The 21416-nt window shown below is 38.6% G+C and overlaps 1 protein-coding gene across 1 annotated transcript in view; it reads left to right on the top strand.

Annotated features, from left to right (window-relative positions):
- The window catches only part of TENM3 (teneurin transmembrane protein 3), a 181564-nt gene that overhangs the window by 58527 nt on the left and 101621 nt on the right, over nucleotides 1–21416 (top strand). Inside the window, exons 4-9 of the mRNA XM_007470027.1 lie at nucleotides 6835–7049; nucleotides 12380–12590; nucleotides 13010–13111; nucleotides 13312–13506; nucleotides 14592–14792; nucleotides 21197–21382. Of these exons, the coding sequence (XP_007470089.1) occupies nucleotides 6835–7049; nucleotides 12380–12590; nucleotides 13010–13111; nucleotides 13312–13506; nucleotides 14592–14792; nucleotides 21197–21382 (1110 nt within the window). The remainder of the gene's footprint in view (nucleotides 1–6834; nucleotides 7050–12379; nucleotides 12591–13009; nucleotides 13112–13311; nucleotides 13507–14591; nucleotides 14793–21196; nucleotides 21383–21416) is intronic.

The following is a 21416-nucleotide window of genomic DNA, read 5'->3' as shown; positions in this document are numbered from 1 at the left end:
CAGGAATGTTGTCCTGATATTAGCTGGCAGTTCTGTGGATTTAAGTGGAGGAAAATCTGTGATGTCCTTATATCTCTATATCACTGATTATAATGACAGGGTCAGGTCAGCATCTACCCTTTAGAAAAGACGCATTCTGAGGCTTTAATTCAAAATAAATCCATTCTAAAGAGTGTAATAATTTGAAGCAAAAGACATTGATAGGCACTTAAAAATGAGATGCTCATTTCATTGGAAAGGCTAGAATAGATCAGTGATCTTCAAACCAGTTTGTTCTTGTGCCTCTAAAACAAAATATGTGTACAAATTTATATTGAATTTTAACACAGATGTAGAGAACAAACGTATGGACACCAAGGGGGGAAAGTGGCAGAGGTGGTGGTGATGGGATGAACTGGGAGACTGGGATTGACATATATACACTAATATGTATAAAATGGATAACTAATAAGAACCTGCTGTATGCAACCATAATACTCTTAAGTGTTTTTAAAAATCCATTTTATTCTGTACTGAATTTTGTTTACAATTATTAGTTGTACATATTTGGATGAAAACGACCTGATTATGATATAAATATATTGAGCATTTTGATAATTATTAAATGTAAAAAGTGAAAATGTATTAAAAATACCTCTGAATGAGAAGAATGGGGACTTTTTCAAGTAGTTTGTGTATCCACTGATGAATATTACTTATTACAAGAGCAAAGCAAGGTTCAGTATCAGTTCTGTTCCTGTTATCCTTTGTTATAAGTATAAACATAAGAAATCTTGCTACAAAATAAGCAGAAGGGAGCGGAAGAATTTTTTTAGAAGGATGCCGTTCAATTATTTGAAATCCTTATTAGATCACACTGTGATCTATTTCCAGAAAGTGTATTTAGTGGGTCTACAAGCTGTCAACTTCATCAGTTTCTTCAGTTTTACTGAAAGCAAAGAATTAGCAACTGCCTGCTTTCAAAAAGATTCGTTATGCAGTTTTCGAATCAATACGATTTCTCAGTTTCTGTGGAGAATACCAGAAAAGGCTTCACCAAGGCTTAGCAAAATACATACTGCCAATCATATCTCTTATTCTTTTACTTCGTGGCACTTTATCTGATATATGCAGAATGGACTGGAAAATGGAACTATGGTGCATTTTCATTTACCTTTGTTGTAATCTCTCTTGAATGCTTTTATCACATTATATACTTTCAATATCTCTATTTAGTTAGCTCACTAATTTATGAGGAATGCCCACTATATAATTTACTGGCAGAGCTAATTCCCATTAAAATCAAACATTTTCTGTCAGAAAAAAGTCTGACTTGTTTTTTCAGTTCAAATAAATTAATACGCGTTTTGTCACAACTGTCTCAGCTCCGAATTCCTACGCTAGGCAGGCAGTAGAGAGATGAACAAAGACCAAATCCTTGCCAGGAGTTTGACCATTGGATTAAGTAAGGCACCATTGCCTTTAACATTTCTTACTTCATTGATGTTCTCTTTGCAATCATGAAACTCTTCTGCAGGTGAAAAGCATTCATGGACGATGTTTGGGTGGGTCATGGGGGCATGAAACAGTAAGGTTCTCCCTCCCTTTTGATATATCGGATATTAAAACGTGCCAGCAGTCTTAAATACTCCATTTCTCAACTTCACCGCACTTTGCCTTTGATAGAAATACGTGTAAGACAGGAAAAACACTAAAGCCCTACCGTGGGTTTATGGTGTCTTGATTAAAGGAGGTTTGTCAACAAAAAATACTTTCAGTTTTGCCTGTTTGACACACTGGAAACTTTATGTTCTAAGACAGAGTATGAAAGAAGGATTCTGCATGTGTGAGAGGTGTGCCTGCCTGTTGTAAAGAAGTCTCTACGTATGGAAGTTGTTGAGGCTCCAGAAGGTAGTTCCCATAGAATACTCTACCCCTCTTTCCTCACTGGAAAGTCCTCAGGTTCCCTAGGGGTATGACTACTCTTGTTTGAAGACTCCTTGACTAAATGACCTCCAAGGGCACTTGAACTCTGAGATTCTGTGAAGCTTTTTCGTTACAGGTACACAAGAAAACTATGATCACAGCTACTGCTGCCCCATTCAAGCACACCCACTCAATCTTGGTTATTTTGTCTTACAAATGAAAGAACCTTCTCTCTGAAAAAGAGCCACCTGTTAAATTAGCTATGGGGCTAATTGGATAAGTAGATACACTTATTGACCCAACAGTGGGTACACATATCGTTTCAGTGAGAAAGATTTTAACACCTCAAAATAGAATATGGAGAAGCAACAAAGCAAAACCTGAAACCCTAGAAGTCAGAACTTGATTACTATTTCCAAAGCTAATGCTCTCGGGCAAAGACGATGTTTTGGAAAAACAGCTCCAGGATTAGTACCACTTAATGCTTACCAGCTCTCAAAGCATGTGTGTGCTGTTAAAACTACTAAACCACTTAACACCAGCAGGAGATAGGGTCAAGACCAGAGAGTAGATTCAGTCACATAAGCTTCAGAAAATAACAATAGGACTTGTTAATAACAGTAAAGTATAATAATAGCCTTAGAAATGTGTGAACATCATGAGTCCAAATATGAATGATCTCATGTTTAAATATGATTATGTTTACTAACATGTTAGTGGGGAAAAAAACTACTACTCTATTGGATATTTTTTTTACTCTATTGGATTTTTTTTAAATAGCACCACGTGGAAGTCAACCAAAAGACAAAAACTTATTGGGAATTTATAATAAATTATAACACAAAGAATATTTTGTTATAGTATCCGTGGCACACAAAACTGGCCATTACTTCCTTATAAATTATGTGCTAAAATTGAAAGCTAAGCAGATTCTCTGGTATCTTTCAGTGAGCTAACGTACCTGATTTTATACGGAATAGACAAACTTAAAACCCAGTAATTTGAAATAAATATTTTTTAATAAAAAGCAAAGACTATACGGATGACTCTGTAAAACACAAAGTTCTGGAATTGTGCAGACCCCGATTTGCATCTTGACTCAGCTGTCACTTTAGGCATGTAATTTACTTCTTTGAGCCTTAATTTCCTCATCTCAGAATAATATCGACCTCATAGAGTTGTTTTGAAATTTAAAACAGGTAGTGTAGGTGAAACTACCTGGCATGTTGTAGGTTCTCACTAAAGGTTAATTCCATGTCTCTTTTTCCCCCTCCTTAATCTTCTTGGTAAAATCTAATTTATGAGAAATTTAGGTTCTTGTGCAAAAGCTTCCAAAATGAAAAGTAGAAATTGATCTCAGGTATTTTAAAATTCCTGTGAATACAGAAAGATATTTGCTTAGATAGCAAGCAAAAGTAATCTCTGGGTGTAGGGTTATATTTTTTATCTTTTTATTTATATATTCTAATTTTGCTAAAATGAATATTTATTAATATCATAAGATACATATTTTAAATTTCAATGAATGATGCATGATTTATAGTCTGTGAGTTGATACCTGAAAAATTACAATGATTACTATAACCCAATTTTGAACTTTTATTTTCAAGAACATTTTATATTAGTAAATTAGTTCAACAAAGATAGACCTGGTAGGTAAAGGACTGTTAACTGCCGTGATTACAGACATCAGGAAAAAAGAAAGGAAGTGAAACTGTAAATAATGACTTTTTCTTAAGCTTTCTTGTACAGCCGCCTCCTGCCTCCTACCTAGGTTATTGCAACTGTATCCTAACTCATCTCTCCACTTCTGGGCTTCCCACACTACTGCACTTTAATGTCCTTGAGACAGTGATTCGTGTCACCTTTTGCCCCATCAGAACCTTTAATGGGTCTCTGTTTAGGTGTAGCTGTCCTTTGCACCTCATGGTCATATGTCATTGTTGGATGCAGTAGTCCAGATAGAAAAGAATCCCAACACTTACTAATAACACACTCTCCCTCAAACTTCACACCTATCCATAAATGTGATTTGTTGTGAATTACTCTAGACCCTAATGGCCATAACCTGGATATCTACCATAAACATCTGTTCCTTACTAATCTTTCTTTTTTTTTTTCTGGCTGCGTTGGGTCTTCGTTGCTGCGCGTGGGCTTTCTCTAGTTGCGGCGAGCGGGGGCTACTCTTCATTGCGGTGCGCAGGCTTCCCATCGCGGTGGCTTCTCTTGTTGCGGAGCACGGGCTCTAGGCACGCGGGCTTCAGTAGTTGCAGCACATGGGCTCAGTAGTTGTGGCGCATGGGCTTAGTTGCTCCGTGGCATGTGGGATCTTCCCGGACCAGGGCTCGAACCAGTGTCCCCTGCATTGACAGGCGGATTCTTAACCACTGCGCCACCAGGGAAGCCCTCTTACTAATCTTGAATTGTTTCTCCTGATGACACGCACGCGCACGCGCGCGCGCGCGCGCACACACACACACACACACACAAAACATATTAACAGATAAGTGCCTTTGTAGCATTGAAGTATAATTAACCCATGTTAAATCTATTTCAAGTACCTATTTTTAAAACATGCCATAAATTATATGCATAGTAACACAATGCCTATATATATTTATGTATATACATATATACCTACCTTCAAGAAAAGGGGTGGAATAATGCTCTTTGACAGAGTTGAAAATACAAAAAAGCTAGTGGGAAGCAGCCGCATAGCACAGGGAGATCAGCTCGGTGCTTCGTGACCACCTAGAGGGGTGGGATAGGGAGGGTGGAAGGGAGGGAGACGCAAGAGGGAAGAGATACGGGAACATATGTATATGTATAACTGATTCACTTTGTTATAAAGCAGAAACTAACACACCATTGTAAAAAAATTATACTCCAATAAAGATGTAAAAAAAAAGTAATAACACACACACACAGAAAATTTTTTTAAAAAGGAACATGAATTATAAAGACCAAATTCTTTAACCTGGTATTCAGGGGCCTCCACCATCTGATATCATTTTTCCTTTTCCAATCTTATCTTTCATTACTTCCATGACAAACCCATTAATGTCTTCCATTCATTTAATACCTACTGAGAGCCAAGTGCTTTATATAGAATACCTCATGTAATCCTTATAGCAGTCCTGTGATTGCATTATTACTAGCCTCATTTTACAGATGAGGTTTAGAATCAGAGCTTTAGTATATACCTTCAGGTCACACAGCTAGTTATTGACAGAGTTAGGATTCAAACCCAGGTTTATCTGACTCCTGCCTTTCTTAACTTCTTTTCTAGCCAGATGGACGTCTCTGCTCACCATCACCCTAACACGTGTTCAGTTCCATTGCCATGTTTTTAGTTATGATATTCACCCCAACTCAGAAACCTTAGCCTACTTGTCCTACAAAGTTTAGCTCAGAACTTACCCCTTCTGTGAAATCTTTCTACCTCCAGCCTTCAGTGATATCACTTTGCTCTGACCTTTAACCATGTGTTGCTTTAGATGGTCATTTAATTTATTAGTTTTTAGGTGTTGTCTTCCCAACCAGGTAACTAGTTGCTTGATGGCAGAAGCCATCAAAGCCAGACTAATCTCTAAGATTCTGTTCTCTAATTTATATTTCTTCTTGATCCCCACAATTCTGTGTCCCTAGTAAACACTCAAAAATGAGCTCAATGTTAAATTAATAATTCTTCATAGATAGAAGACTCTCCTCTGTCGTTAAAATAAAATAGTTCATAACTCTCCAACTTGAAATGAAGTCATCTAAATTTTAAATTCACAACTTACCCGGTGTTGTATAATAGATATTTTATAACATTATGTAATATCTGAATTAATATTCAGATCAGTGTTCTTAAAAAGACAAATTCAATACTGTCAACGTTGTGACTCTCAAAAAGGTTGACTTGATAGAGGATAATCTGCCCACTTCCATTCTCTTCCTTTGCGTTCATGGACCCTTTCCATGGAATAAGAGACAGTGTGGTTTTGTGTCCATTTAAGGCAACTTGTAAAACCTTCTCTATCATTAACCCCCTCAGAATGAGGAAGAACCCTAATGAAGAGGGAAGGAGGCAGAGACATACCAAAAAAGAGGATTCTTGGGTCTGTTTCCTAAAACTGGGAGGGAGATGGTCTCTAAGAGGGGTCAGAGATTCAGGGAGTGGAGACTATTTGTTCTCAACACGTTGAGAGTCAGTGAGGGGGCTAACACACGTGCACGGAAGGCTGAAGGTGGCGTTGAGGTAAAGATCAGAAGGAAGAGAAGTTGTGGCAGCCTACATTAAAAACTTTGTGAGAATTTAAACTGACCCCTCCTCCTTCCCTTCCCCTCATAACGTGCCCCCTGCCCCCTCTCAACCGCCCTTCAGGCATCTGAATTTTCATTCATTCTACTATATAGTTTGGAGGGAACTACATGAATCTGTGCCATTGACTGTTTTTGTTGTTTGCTTAAGGATTGATTTGGAAATCTCCTTAATCCATTCTGCAATTTCCAATCCATTAATTTACACTTTGCAGGGTTATGGTATGTTTAGAATGACTGGTAAACACCAGACTTAGATGAATCTCTCCCAAGAAATAACAACACATATAATTTGTAAGATAATTATGTTTCAAGCGATCAAGAAAGACTGTAGGTGTGAAAACAGTTGCAGTAATAGGCATACCTTGGGAGGAAGTAAAGGGATGTTGACTTAAATATCTTAAAGGATGTGCTCAGTCAGAGTTGGTTGAACAATATCTAACAAAGAAAAACCCTTTAAAGGGAAAATTAGAAATAAATAAGAGCATTTCATTTATCAGAAGAAAATGAAATTTTTGAGCATTTAAATAAAAAGAACTTTTTGAAAGTCAGAAAGCTGTTTTGTTTTTTGGCTTTGTTTCTTTTTAATTTTTTGTTCCTTTTCAATGGATCTCTTACATTCAGGAAAATTGGGTGGATTTACACAAGAAAATAACACCATAGATTCCGGAGAACTTGATATTGGCCGAAGAGCAATTCAAGAGGTTCCTCCCGGGATCTTCTGGAGATCACAGCTCTTTATTGATCAGCCACAGTTTCTTAAATTCAATATCTCTCTTCAGAAAGATGCATTGATTGGAGTATATGGCCGAAAAGGCTTACCACCTTCCCATACTCAGGTAGGCTCTGTTACCAATAAAATGAAAACTGCTAGTTTACATTTTTTAAGTCATTCTGTTTCTTAAGTTCAGCTGTTTAACTGTTTGACCACTTTTGTGTTGATCTTTTACAGTGAAAAGCATTTTGAATATAGGTGACACTTATCTTGAGATTTTTGAATTAGTAGGAAGAACAGCATTTTCTTCCTGACTTGCTTTAATCATTATTGATTGATTAAAATGTACAGAATTTGTGAGTAACCTGATGAATATTGAACATCATCTGAGTACGTAGTAAAACACCATAGATTTTCCAAGTGTTTTGGAAAGATTCTATGATCATTTCCAAAGGTCATACTCCTTTCATGTAATAGATGCATGACATTTTCATCTCAAACACGTATTCATTCTGTTGAAAATATATTATATACTTTTTACTTTATGTCAGATTTACTGTTTGTAAAGAAATTATGGGAACATAAACAGAAATATCATGATATAAACTTTATCAACTCAAGCCATGATTCCTAGTCTACATGTGATGAACACTGAAATACAGAGATAAAAGAGCTTTCATAGGTCACCAAGGATGATCACAAAACAATTCAAATGCCCCTATATCGTAGATTCAAAGAACTTTAAAGTCAATTTGCGTTCATGAAAATCACCTCACAACTGTCACAGATCGATAATCCCACAGATTTTTCATAGTCTAATATTGGCTCATGGTGTATAAATTGGAAATTGTGGTTTAAAGAGGTCCCATTATTATGTCTAAGAGAAATTATTTAAATTACCTACCACAGAATTGGAGCCCAGACTTTTCCCCAAAACAGGAATTCCAAAAAATGTAATAGATGGTTAATTAAAATTGACAATTAGATGAGCTTAAAGTTATGCTTGAATATCAGTTTATTTACTCACAGAAATTCATGCCGATTTTAATTGGATTTATCAAATGAGGACCAGAGGATTTTCATGTATGCTTTATATTATGTAATTTTGTGAGAAATGCTTTTCCTATAACCTCGGAATATCAGTTATAAAGAAAAATTGATCCCTATACTAATAAAAATAGTATCTTTAATAAAAAGATGAGTAAGAAAATTTGAACACGCTCTCTCTAATGTCATGGATCAGGGAAAGTTTCATATACATACATAAACTATACAGCTGTAAATTTTTTGAATGTCATGCTTTGGTGTATTCATTTTTCTGATTTAACGTTCTTCATATCTACATTGTTAAAGTAATTCCTTTAATGTTTACATGTCAAATTCCTCTTATTGTGTACTGGGGTCCGATTTTAAATTTTAGATTACAATTGCATTTGACTCTAGTTCATGTTATAGGTGACACTGACTAAGGTGTAATAACCGGATTTTCTTAAGTGGAAGTGGCCCTCTCTGACTTCAGTTATAGCAGATAGATTGCATTTAGTACAGCAGTAGTCCAGTGAAATAGGAAAAAAAAAATTTTTTCCATTGGAATCACACACATGATTAAATTATTTTTGTATAACTCAAGAAACATACCTCTAAACTAAGTACAATAGCGAGCTTGTAACCTAAAAATTCCAAAAATTAATTTCAGAAAAAATTCTCTAATGCATTGGGCACTTTAAAGGTTTATTTAAAGATTTAGGGTTGACTTATTGGAGGTTATATATACCATATAAGACTAGGGAATAAAAGGTGTAGTTTCAGGTTTTCTTATAATTCTTCTGGTATTTAAACACAATATACGTGATAGCCACTTTTCTTTTCTCCCACAACATATGCGTTTAAGTAGGTTATGCATTTTCTTAAGCTCCACAGTTATTAGAGTTCCTTCCTGCAGTTCATTCAGGATCAGCAGAGCAGACAGCTGTTTCTGAGTTCAGTGTTTAAACATGAAATATGCTGTAAAACAGCCCAAATTGAACATTTCTCTGTTTCTGGGGAATGCTAAATAAATCAACCTGAAATAATTAAAATTGGCCAACCATACAGAATAATCGCTTGAGTTTTGAAAGTCTTTGTGACCCTTTGTAAAACTGTCCATATGATTGTTACCAAGGAATCGATTGACTTTCTTCTCCCTGATGCTCAATTCATTCTCCTGGACAGTTAGAAGCCTAAGGAAGCAAGTTAATGCTGTACAGTTAATAGTGTACTGTATCCTTTAAGTGCATCTGCATGAAGGCTATTTTAGAATGGGAGTCGGAAACCTGGGTTCTTGAGCACACACCCCTGCCGCTTTCTGACCTTGCGACCTTGCACAAGTCTAACTTCCTTGTGCCTCAGTGTCTATCTGTAAAATGAAGGAGTTGCATCAGGTGATCTTTAAAATCACTCCCTCCTCTATGTCAATGATTTACAGCAAGAATCTGCCACCACCAAAGAGTTGATTTAAGAGCACAGTTAGGTATTCATAGATGCTGCGTTCTCATCATTTTGATAACTGAAATGAGTTAAGAATATGGAAAATCTGTTCAGAAACGAACCACCAAGATACCTTTATCAGGTATAAGCTTTGTCTCATGATTGCTCCTCCAAAGTGGTGAGACTGAATTTTGTCCTAAAAATAGCATAAGATTCTAAGACTTCCTGCACAAAAAAATCCAGAGGAATCTTATGAACAGGTGTTACAGAGCAAAACTCTCGGATTTGCCCGTAAGTGATTACTTTACACCCTGAGAACAAAGGTTATTAAATTTCTACCCCGCATAGTTGGTTTCCTTTTCGTGGAGATAGCTTCAGTGTTAGACAGGGGACGTGTCTTTAGGTATTTGAGTGCCCTCCTGAAGTTGTGTGTGAAATGCACCCCGAAGGGCCTCGAACTGGGTAGATACTCAACAACCGTCAGCTACTCCCCGCCCAGCCTCACTTTATTGTTCACACTGTGATGACAAACAATGATCCCTATGATAAAGGTGACAATTAATAGGGCTTGTTAGGGGAAAAAAGTGTTTCTGTGCAATGGGACCATAAAAAGAAACTTTTTCTTGTCTTTTTGCCATGCTAATGCAAGTATTTCAATCTGATGAGAAAATGAATGGCTTATTTGAGGCAGAGGCACCTTTCAAATGTGCTGAATTAATTTCCTCTGATAATTTCGGAACAGAATCCCCGTGAAATTTTGCGGTTGTTCAGATATCCATACCAGTCATTATTTTCATCCTCATAAGCTGTAAATGAAAAAAGTGTTTGAATGCTAATCACGTTGTGGCTTTTTTTTATACTTCTCACAGCTAAATGATGTTATAATGCAGTTTGACTACACCAAACAATAACAAAAAATGCTTTTATATTTAAATTTAAAATTTAGTATGTCGGAAGCTGAATTGGATATTCTAAATTCTGTCCAATAGTAACGGTAAGAGGTCTGTGTACAGTGGCAACGTATTTAACTGTGATTCTTAGAATCCCAACAACTGATTTTTTTTTCAATTTGATTGTATTAAGGGATTCAGTATAAATAACCTTTCCTTAGGAAAGATGTCTGATGAAATTCCATTTAAGGAATCTGTCAGAAAGTAGAATATTGATGATTCACACGTGTAGTGCTTTAGCATTAATGATTTATATTTATAGTGCTGTAGTGTACTTTTCACCGTAAATACATACCTCGGGAATAAAATGAAACTGGGTAAGAGTCTACAGACACTATTTAAGAAACTATTGTCTAACAAGTTTATTAAAACTGTGTTGGAAAGTCTCTGCAGTGTCTTCCAAATTCACTGAATTATCTCCGGCTACAAAATTTTACCCCACTATTACCAGTCACATTCCTTTTTTTTTCCTATTTATTTAGTTAGTTATTTGCTTGTTTGTTTGTTTGTTTGTTTGTTTATGGCTGCGTTGGGTCTTCGTTGCTGTGCACGGGCTTTTCTCTAGTTGCGGCGAGCGGGGGCTACTCTTTGTTGCGGTGTGCGGGCTTCTCATTGCGGTGGCTTCTCTTGTCGTGGAGCACGGGCTCTAGGCGCACAGGCTCAGTCGTTGCGGTTCGCGGGCTCAGTAGTTGTGGCTCATGGGCTCTAGAGCGCAGGCTCAGTAGTTGTGGCGCACGGCCTTAGTTGCTCCACGGCATCTGGGATCTTCCTGGACCAGGGATCAAACCCGTGTCCCCTGCATTGGCAGACAGATTCTTAACCACTGTGCCACCAGGGAAGTCCCCATATTTTTTAAAATTATCTTCAAATTCTCCGGTTACATTCTTCCAACTACCCAATGTTCATGATTAATCTTTTGCTAAAACGAAAATTAAGTTTAATGATGATTGACTTCATGATCATAATTGGGCCGGCCATCCCTTCAAAATTCCTCCACTGTTTAATTTTTTAGACTTTTGATCAAAGATGTAAAGGCATCTTGTTAAATGTTTTTGATCTAACTGTTAACTAAGTAAAACTCCATGGCTTTCTCCATGATGCGCGGAATGGTTACATCAGGGTCACAGAGAGGGGTGGAGTGGGGTAACGGGAACAGCCCGAGCTTTGGAGCAAAGCGCACTGGAGTTCACATACCACCTGCACCAGTGACCGGACATCTGGCCCTGCTCAAGCTTCTCAAGCTTCAGTTTCCTTCGTCTTTGAAGTGTAAACATGAATGCCTTCCTAGAAGTGTTGCTAGGAGGATTAAAAGTAATCCTGGCACAGAGTAATTATTCAGTAGCAGTGGTTACTACTTGAGTATTAAATAGGAGACGATCTTAAGAGATCATCTCATGGTCTGTGACTAAAATAGAGCTGCTGGGTTTGGAATAGTACAGGTTTATGGTTGTATCCCCAAACTGCCTAAACGCACAAACTTAACAAAAATTTTTTTCATAATTTTATTGAAGTATAGCTGATTGACGATGTGTTAATTTCTGCTGTGCAGCAAAGTTATACATATTTATTCTTTTTCGTATTCTTTTACATTATGGTTTATTACAGGATACTGAATATAGCTATACAGCAGGACCTTGTTGTTTATCCATCCTATATATATAATAGTTTGCATCTGCTCATCCCAGACTCCCAATCTATCCCTGCCCCAGCCCCCCTCCACCTCTAGGCAACCACAAGTCTGTTCTGTAAACTCACACACTTTTTATCAGTCAGAAGAATTAAATAAGTTTGGAAACCGTATTGCGCATCAAGGGAAGAAATGTCTGTGATGTTTAAATACAACAACGGTATCTGGTGTGCAGTGGGTAATCTCCATCACCCCTGTAAGTGCGATGCCTAGAAGACCTGTCAATCAGGAACTTTTTTCTACCATTGTGTTTATTAGAGCAAAGGAAAAAAGTTTGGAAAGGAAAGAGAGGAACGGCCACAACCGTACTCTTTCCGACTACTAAACAGTTCCCTTTGTCCTCATTCTCAGTACGACTTTGTGGAACTGCTGGATGGCAGCAGGTTGATTGCACGAGAGCAACGGAACCTGCTTGAGTCCGAAAGAGCTGGGCGACAGGCGAGGTCCGTCAGTCTCCACGAGGCCGGCTTTATCCAGTACTTGGATTCTGGAATCTGGCATCTGGCTTTTTATAATGATGGGAAAAGTGCAGAGCAGGTGTCGTTCAATACCATTGTGATAGGTAAGAACTGTCTTCAAAGCATCACTTCCGGGCTTCCGGCCTCAGCACTGTGTTGCATAGAAATTCAACTGTCTCCACCAGTTTGAGTGATCCCTGGGATGTTAGAGCCTGAGGTAAAAGTGAGAAATATTTTTTAAATTGTTTGTTTATGACGTGTGACAAACCACGAAGCGTGGAAGACAATACCATTTGGAGGAGGGCAGTGCATCGCGAAAACGCTTTAAAACGTCTGCATCTGAAACGCCAGTGTTTTGCTTTACTATTCGAATAATCTGGTATGAATGAATACTTTTGGGGGGTTATGGAGCAAGCCACCCATGCTTCCTTCAAGATGCAGCTAGAACGACCCAAGTGACACAGTTTACCCTGCACGAGAGGCAGGCTGCACAGCAAGGATTGCTTCTTTTTCTTTTCTTCAGAGTCTGTGGTGGAATGCCCCCGAAATTGCCATGGAAATGGAGAGTGTGTTTCTGGAACTTGCCATTGTTTTCCAGGATTTCTAGGTCCGGATTGTTCAAGAGGTATGCGAGTTAGATTCTTTTCTTAAGCCGATATAAATAAGCTGTAGAAACACGAGCAATTCAGAAAGCTCTCAAGACAGGAAAGAAAAGAGGGGAGAAATGGCATATTGCTTGTTCCAACGATGTGCCTGTTCTTGGAGAATCTCGATGGGAAACGTGGCTGTTAATTCCTAATTCCTCTGTCGTGTTTTATTTCACAGCAGCCTGTCCAGTGCTGTGTAGTGGCAACGGCCAGTACTCCAAGGGCCGCTGCCTCTGTTTCAGTGGCTGGAAGGGCACGGAGTGTGATGTACCAAATACGCAGTGTATCGACCCGCAGTGCGGGGGTCGTGGGATTTGTATCGTGGGCTCTTGTGTTTGCAACTCTGGATACAAAGGAGAGAACTGTGAAGAAGGTAAACATGTCAAACCTTGCAGAGGTCTGTCGTTATAGCTTCATAAAGAAACAGCTTGTATGTCTAACCCTTAGTTTGGCAGATGAATCTTTTTATATGCCTCCTTCTGAAAGTAATTTTGATTTTGCATTGCTTCATGAACATTTTACCTAGTAAAAAGAAGAAAATACCGAGGAGTCCTTTAGCTCTCTCTCAATTGTGTGAATAATTTTTTTTTTTTTTACTCTGAGAAAGTACACAAACATTTTTGTCTCAGAACCAATGGTGAACGGTTGAATTCTATTTTTTTTTTGGCAGTTTTTCACCTTGATGCCAGCTTCTAAGTCTAGCATTTTGGCCTCTCTAGAAAGACAGAATATTGAACATAGTATACTGATAGAGAAAAATACATCATGGGTTTGTGCCATGACTGTATATAATGTTGATAGTCGAGATGCTATACTGTAAAGTGCAGTTGAACTGTTTTTTCAAAAAGCAGAAAAGCACCGTTTCCGTTCTTCAGTCAAATGGATTTTATTGATCTGCACACACAAAGTGATGCAATTAAGTCTCTGGAATTAAATTTTCAGGCCATTGACCCTACAAGTGTAAAGTTTTACTGAGTCAAATTGCTAAATTAAATCTCGTCACCTAAAGCACATTAAAGTGAATTAAGAGAGATGGAGAGTCTGCAACTCATTTATTTCTCAAACATTTGAGGGTCCCATACAGCTGTCAGTATTCAGTGGTTATGGATTAGGTCAGCTGATTCAGATTTTGTTATAGAGAAGCCAATACTTATTACTCTCTGACTGGGCAGAACGGAAAGCTATCGTCTGAAATCTCAAGAGCAGAAGTGTGTAAATCACTAGAATTACAAATCCTTGCAAGAGGCTCGGTTACCTAAATGGCATGATTCTTAATGCTTTATTGTATAAATTCTCTGCATTTTTCAGAAACAAGTTCTTGCAGATAAACGGTGGGTAAACATTTGAGTGTCCAAAGTGTTCAGGTAAATTAGATTGGGGTGTAATTCTTTGTTCCATATGTACTTGTGTATATCTTCTAGATTTGACCATAAATTTGTTCTCTTTTCTCTCCACTAGCTGACTGTCTAGACCCTGGATGTTCTAATCATGGTGTGTGTATCCATGGGGAATGTCACTGCAATCCAGGATGGGGTGGTAACAATTGTGAAATACTCAAGACCATGTGTCCAGACCAGTGCTCTGGTCATGGAACATATCTTCAAGAAAGTGGCTCCTGCACTTGTGACCCTAATTGGACTGGCCCAGACTGCTCAAATGGTGAGGTTCATACATGCCATATGATTGAGCGCTTAATATTGTTTAGCTACAGGTTACGACATTTTAATTTTTAAAACACACTTATTATACTTAATACAGATTTTATTAAAGTGAACATTTATAGAAATAAATATTAAAAGTAATGAACTTTGTTATCTTATAATATGGAAAGACACAGGCTTAGTCAGTTTGTCCTGAAATTTCTCCTTTAGTATTAATGTAAAGAATAATCTTTCACTTGTGTAAAGCTCTCTTTCTTCTTAACTCTGAAGGCCTGTGTACAGCTTGGAGATTTAAGCACATTATCTCCTAAACAGAGAAGCTTCAATTAAAAAATTATGTGACAACAGAAGACTTAATATTATCACAATAAAGAGTAAACATATATAGATATTATGGTGTACATAATGGTTCAACACTGAGTTTTTAATTGTAACTGTATGATTATAATAGAAATGACAGGTAGTAATTTTATCCAATCGGTCACGTTGTTTTTGAGCACCAGCTCTGTGCATGGCTTTGTGACAGACACTGCAGGGATAAAAGAGTGTCAATCATCCCTGCCCTGTAGAATACTGGCTTTCAAGTTTTTGACCATGACCTAAATAACGTGTGGTCTTAAATACATTTTTACATTGTGACCTCATATACATATATGTGCATATACTCAGATCACTGAAACAAAAGGTTTACAAAGTGATATACACTGATACTTTCTCCCAAGTCTATTCTACTTTTTTTAATGCCGGTTGCAACCCACGAATTAATTCCATGACCCACTCGTTAGTCGTACAGTTTGAAAAGATGCTGTTCTAGTCTAGAAGATTACAGTTTAATTGGGGAGATAAGATAAACACACGTGACATACTTAGAAACCAGTGTGTTCCAGTATAATATTCTATTGAGTATTACATGGACTAATATGCTAAATTCAGTCAGTATTTAGATCCTGCCTTGATGCCTACTGAAAGTTGTCAAGGAGATTTTTAACATTTCTTGCCTTCTTTTAAAGATTGTAGTTAGTGTGGAGGTTGAGGGAATATTTTTTGACTAGGGGAACAGTATTAGAAAGTACTTAAGAGCGTGGATTCTGAAATCCGATGTTTGGGTTCATATTCAGTCTGTACTACTTGATACCTGTATTCCCTAAGGGAAATTACTGTCTGCTTCAGTTTGCTCATCTATAAAATGGATTTAATCATAAGACATTCTTTCCAGAGATGCTGCTGTGGGAATTGCTTGAGTTGATGCATGTGAAGTAAATACTTAGTACAATGCTTAGCCCATAATAAATTCTAAATACAGCTGCCACCACCTTTACTACTACTGCTGCTGCTGCTACCATTACCAAAGACACGACTGTGAGAATCTCATTACATACAGGGGACAGTGATGACAGAGTATTTGGAGGTAAAAATTGAGTTGGGCCCAATTATGAGGGACACATTAGACAATGGAGAATTCACTAACAATAACGATGCCCCTGATATGACGAGAACAGTGGTCCAGAACTACCCCGTGGACCAGACGTCAGAGAGAACAGTGAAACCTGAGCACTAGAAGACACCGTGGCGGGCTTTCCCAGAAGGCACCGTGGAGGGCTTTCCCAGAAGGCACCGTGGCGGGCTTTCCCAGAAGGCACCGTGGCGGGCTTTCCCAGAAGGCTCCGTGGCGGGCTTTCCCAGAAGGCACCGTGGCGGGCTTTCCCAGAAGGGCGAAGGGACGAGAGCACAGTCCCTTGGAGTTAGTGGAAATGAAAAGGATAAACTGAGGGACGTTTAAAGGCAAAACAGACAGGACTTGCTGGAAAAACAGAACATAAAATAGGGCGAGAAGAGCTGAAAGTCTAAGGCAAGGGAGATTGGGGGTGATGTTCATGTCTCTGAAAGAGGCGAGAAAGTTGGGAAGAGGTGAGAATCACCGAGTCGGCAGAACGCAGGCGCGGCGGTGGGAGGCGAGTGAGAGGTAGAGGCGGTGACGACTTCTGTTTGGACCAACTGAGCAAAAATAAATTAAAAAGCAGGAAAAGAAGAGAAGGAAGAATGAGGACAAGAGAAGAAGGAGGAGGAAAAGGAAAGGCAGAGGAGGATAAACAGAAAGGGGCGGGGGGAGGACAGATTTTTATGAGCAGTGTCAGGTACGTAAAAATATCGTGCAGAAGCCTTGGATTCAGACAATCCTTGTCTACTCTTAACCCTGCCCACACCTATTGCCCTCTAAACACCTGCTGTTTAACAGTAAGTGGTTAAGAAACAGGGATTCTGCAGCTGACCTGCCTGGGTTCAGATCTAGGACTGGCTGTTTCCTAGCTGTGTGATGTTGGACAAGTTATGTAACTTCTGTGCCTCCGTTTATCTGTAAAATGGGAATACTAATGGTGCCACCTTATATACAGTTGTTGTAAGGGGTAAATGACTTAGCATGTGAAAAGCACTTATGATAGGGCTTTAAGCCTAGTGAGTACTCCGTAAGTGTTAGCCATTAAGGACTGGTGGTGGCATTGGTAATAGTTATGGTGGTTGAATTCCAAAGGCCAATTGTAGGTCATCATACTTAATTCCTCATCAACTCAGAGGCACTTCCACATAAAAGTATTGATTGGATAGAGTTCCCCAAATGTGAAAGTTATGAAATGAAAATAATATCATCTATTAACCTAATGGCATAAGCCTAAATGAAACCTTGCTAGTAGCTAATTAACATGCTTATTTTAAGGGAGGAAAAAAAGACTCACAGTTTTTACAAATCACTCTTTCTTGGCATTTTGAGGAACTTGGGTAACAGGCTTGCTGCCCTATGCGTCAATATCGGCATGAAAGATTCATGGGCCGCTCTTCACCTATTACACATTGAATCTCGGAAGCCCAGACTAAAGAAAGTCTTATATAGGCTAATTTGTGGTATTGATGGAAAACTTCTGCCGACCCCTAAGTAGATACCCTAGTTAGAGAAACAGTTAATGAGTTTTCTTCCTGCTCCCCCCGCCAAGTTTCTTCCTCCTCCTTTCTTCTCTCATCCCCTTTCCTCCCCTTTTCTCTTTCTTCCGCCCCTCCTTTTCCTCTGCTTCCCTCATCTGTGGCCATACACTGCTGGAGGCAACCAGGGTTTACAGTTGCTTATTATTGCTTCACAGAAATGTGAGTTCATTCAGAGAGCTTGGAGAACCAGAGACTGTGGTTAGAAAACGCGAATGCGTGACTGTTAGAGCTGGCAGGGAGTATAGGATACATAAGTAAAAAACCAGATTGGGGCCAGCACTATAGAGGGCCTTGAGTATCTCACTGAAGAGTTTTAAGAAATCACCACCAACCAAGGTTTATCAAGCATGGGCACATGGCATTGTTTCAAATAACACATGGGGACTTCCCTGGTGGCGCAGGGGTTAAGAATCCACCTGCCAATGCAGGGGACACGGGTTCAAGCCCTGGTCCGGGAAGATCCCACATGCCGCGGAGCAACTAAGCCCGTGCGCCACAACTACTGAAGCCCATGCGCCTAGAGTCCGTGCTCCGCAACAAGAGAGGCCACCGCGATGAGAAGCCCGCGCACCCCAACGAAGAGCAACCCCTGCTTGCCACAACTAGAGAAAGCCTGCGCACAGCAACGAAGACCCAACGCAGCCAAAATTAAATAAATAAGTAAATAAATAACATATTAACTCATTTTGTCCTCCACTTAAAAAATATAATTACCAGAGCAAAATAGGCATTTCGCTCTTTCTTTTGAGTTTTTATTTACATTTCCAGCTTCTATATTAAAGATGTAAAACTCCGATTAAAGTTTATAGATATAATTACTTGTATACAGTTACTTGATTCGGGCCTCTTACGCCTCCATCAGTGAAACAGGCATAATAATATTAGCTATAAAATAATACTTGTCTGAAATATTGTCATTCTAGTTTGTTTCCCACAGTTATCCAAGTAGGCAAGGAATAATGAAATAGCCCCCCTTTTTTTTGTTTTGTATAAAGTTACTTAATACATTACCAGAATTATTTTATAAAGGATGGTTTGTAATTGATATTAAATAGCTCAAAAGTTAATTTGGTCTTCTTCATAAAATGGTATTGCTATAAATAGCAAAAAAAAAGGATATAAATGTTAATTAAAAGATTAAATTCGTTGCCAAAATTACATATCACTGTTTTACATATTTAGACTGATTTTTTTCATACTGATGTAATTATTTTGCTAGCTGAAAATCTAATTTTACCTGTATACAAAATGACCACTAAGACATAATGAGTGAAAGTCTTCATCTTATTCATCTTTAAACCCCTAATGCAAAATACACACTTAACACATGTTAAACTCTCAATATAGAGAGTTGAATAATGAACACAGTATGCTTCTTTGAGAGAAAGTAATTAAGCACAGAAAAAAACTTCATTAAACTTTGCTATTAGCTGCCAAAAGACAGAAGACTTACTTAGAATTATTAGTAAAGATCTCAAATATGCATATAGTCATCCTGTGAAAACATATGGGTTCACCTGCCTCCAATTTGTCTGCACATTCTCATTGAAAGTTTACAAAAACACCGTTGTTAATTTCCATTTGTGACTTAAAAGTTTACTTGCAGTAGAATTTGCGATTTCTAACCTATTGAATCCTAAAGCAAAACACTTTACCAGCTGCCTCTTTTGTTGTTGTGGAAATGACCTTCAGAGATCTAAATTCAACAGGAGAGTAGATTTTACATCTGAAGAAATATTTGGTTAAGCTGCTGAAAGAGAAGAAATGAATTATTTCCATCAGAAAGTTTATAGGTTTGAAAGCAACACAGGTTTCCTCTCTCTTCAGCAGCAGTTTGTCCATTAATTAGCCCTTCAATTCCACTTCAATTAAATTAACTCTAATTAATAAGTTCATTACAAAGATTGACGCACCTTGCTCAAAGCGAGTGTGCTAATCGCTGCTAAACACCTTCACCCTAATGAAAAATTGATTCGATTGAATAAAAAAGGGAACCTCAGAAAGAAACCTCGCTCTTCTGGAGCTGAGGTGACGTTCTGTTCCTCTGAAGTTAATCAAACCATCTTGGATCTTTTAATCAAAAATTTAATTCAAAGGAGATAGAAAATGTGGCATGAAAAAAACCACATACCACTCCCCTCCAGTTCATAGTCCTGGCTCTTGTTTACAACTCTCACTGAGCCTGGATGTGGTGTCTAAAAGTCTTCAGCCCTGTGAATTCCAGTGTCTGAGAAACGTTTTATTTGGTCAATGAATGGGGAACATGTGATCATATGACTACATAAACAGTGACTATTTCTTAATTTTAAAATTCAGCTGTAGTCGTTTTCTGTCTGTCAGAAACGATCTCAGCTTTTTACTGTTGAAAGAAAACCAAAACTAAACAGTAGTCTTCCAATCTTAAGAAAAAAGTTCATTTTATTTAACTTTATATGTGAAGAGTGAAAAATAAAATACCCCTCAAAGTTCTCTGTCTGTCTCTCTCAGTTGGTTCTAGTCAAGTAAAGCTTCTACGAAAGATTTTTAAGAAAAAAATTATTTCAGACGCCTGAATTCTATTTTAACAACCTAACCTGTTGTTACGGTTCTTAAAGTCCTTTGGTCACTTGTGCCCTTTTCAGTAATTCTAGTAATTGAAAATCCTTGCTTTGCAAATGCCAGAGCCGGCAGATCTATATATTATTAAACCAGTTTTCTACTATTGTTTTGCTTAGCAACTTTTATCTGTCAACAGTACAAATATACTTAATAGGAAAAACAACAGCTTCTTTTATTTAACCAGCACGTCTCTGTGTCAGGAGCAGGCTAAAGTGCATACTAAAGTAGATTTTTTTTTTTTACCCTTTTTTTTTTATAAAAGATTCTTTTCAGTGGAAGTTTCTGAATATTTTTAAAAAATCAAGCCATAGGATTAAAAATAACCCCTTTTCAGTTTTTGCTCTATGGGTGAAACCTAACTCCTGTTAGATACCTGACATACACAGACACTGAAATATTTCGTAAATTTTATATCAATTTGATGTATGTGTGCCTGTGTTCCTGGCTGTCGAAAGATACTCCTGGAAACAGGTATGTGTGCGTACATGGTTTCCTCTCCTTATGAGTCATTTGTTCTGTTTTGTTAGTAGCGTGTGTGTGTGTAAGCACATATGTAATACAGAAAATTGTTTATAACTATCATGTGCATTTTACGCCCGATCGTGGCAGCATATAAAATGGAACAAAGAAAGCAAACTACGTCTGTCGCTCCTAGCCCTCGATGCTGCCATCTGCTTCGTAGGTAAATGCTTTCGTACGTGTGCTCGGCGACTTTGTTCTAAACCGTGTTGACGCGCCGAGTTTGAGGCGAAGCGCTTCTCGCTCGCTCCCCGTCTCACTCGCCGCTGCTCTCCTCTCCTGCCCGGCTCCCTCTCTTTCTCCCCCCAGAGATCTGTGCCGCGGACTGCGGCTCGCACGGCGTCTGCATGGGGGGCGCCTGCCGCTGTGAAGAAGGCTGGACGGGCCCAGCGTGCAGTCAGAGAGCCTGCCACCCGCGCTGCGCCGAGCACGGCACCTGCAGGGACGGCAAGTGTGAATGCAGCCAGGGCTGGAACGGCGAGCACTGCACCATCGGTAGGCCGGCCGCGCCCCGCCCCGCGGGCGGCCC

Source organism: Lipotes vexillifer, unplaced genomic scaffold (genome assembly GCF_000442215.2).
Source record: "Lipotes vexillifer unplaced genomic scaffold, Lipotes_vexillifer_v1.1 scaffold1980, whole genome shotgun sequence".
NCBI classification, from domain to species: Eukaryota; Metazoa; Chordata; class Mammalia; order Artiodactyla; family Lipotidae; genus Lipotes; species Lipotes vexillifer.
This window is presented reverse-complemented; position numbering and strand designations above follow the sequence as displayed.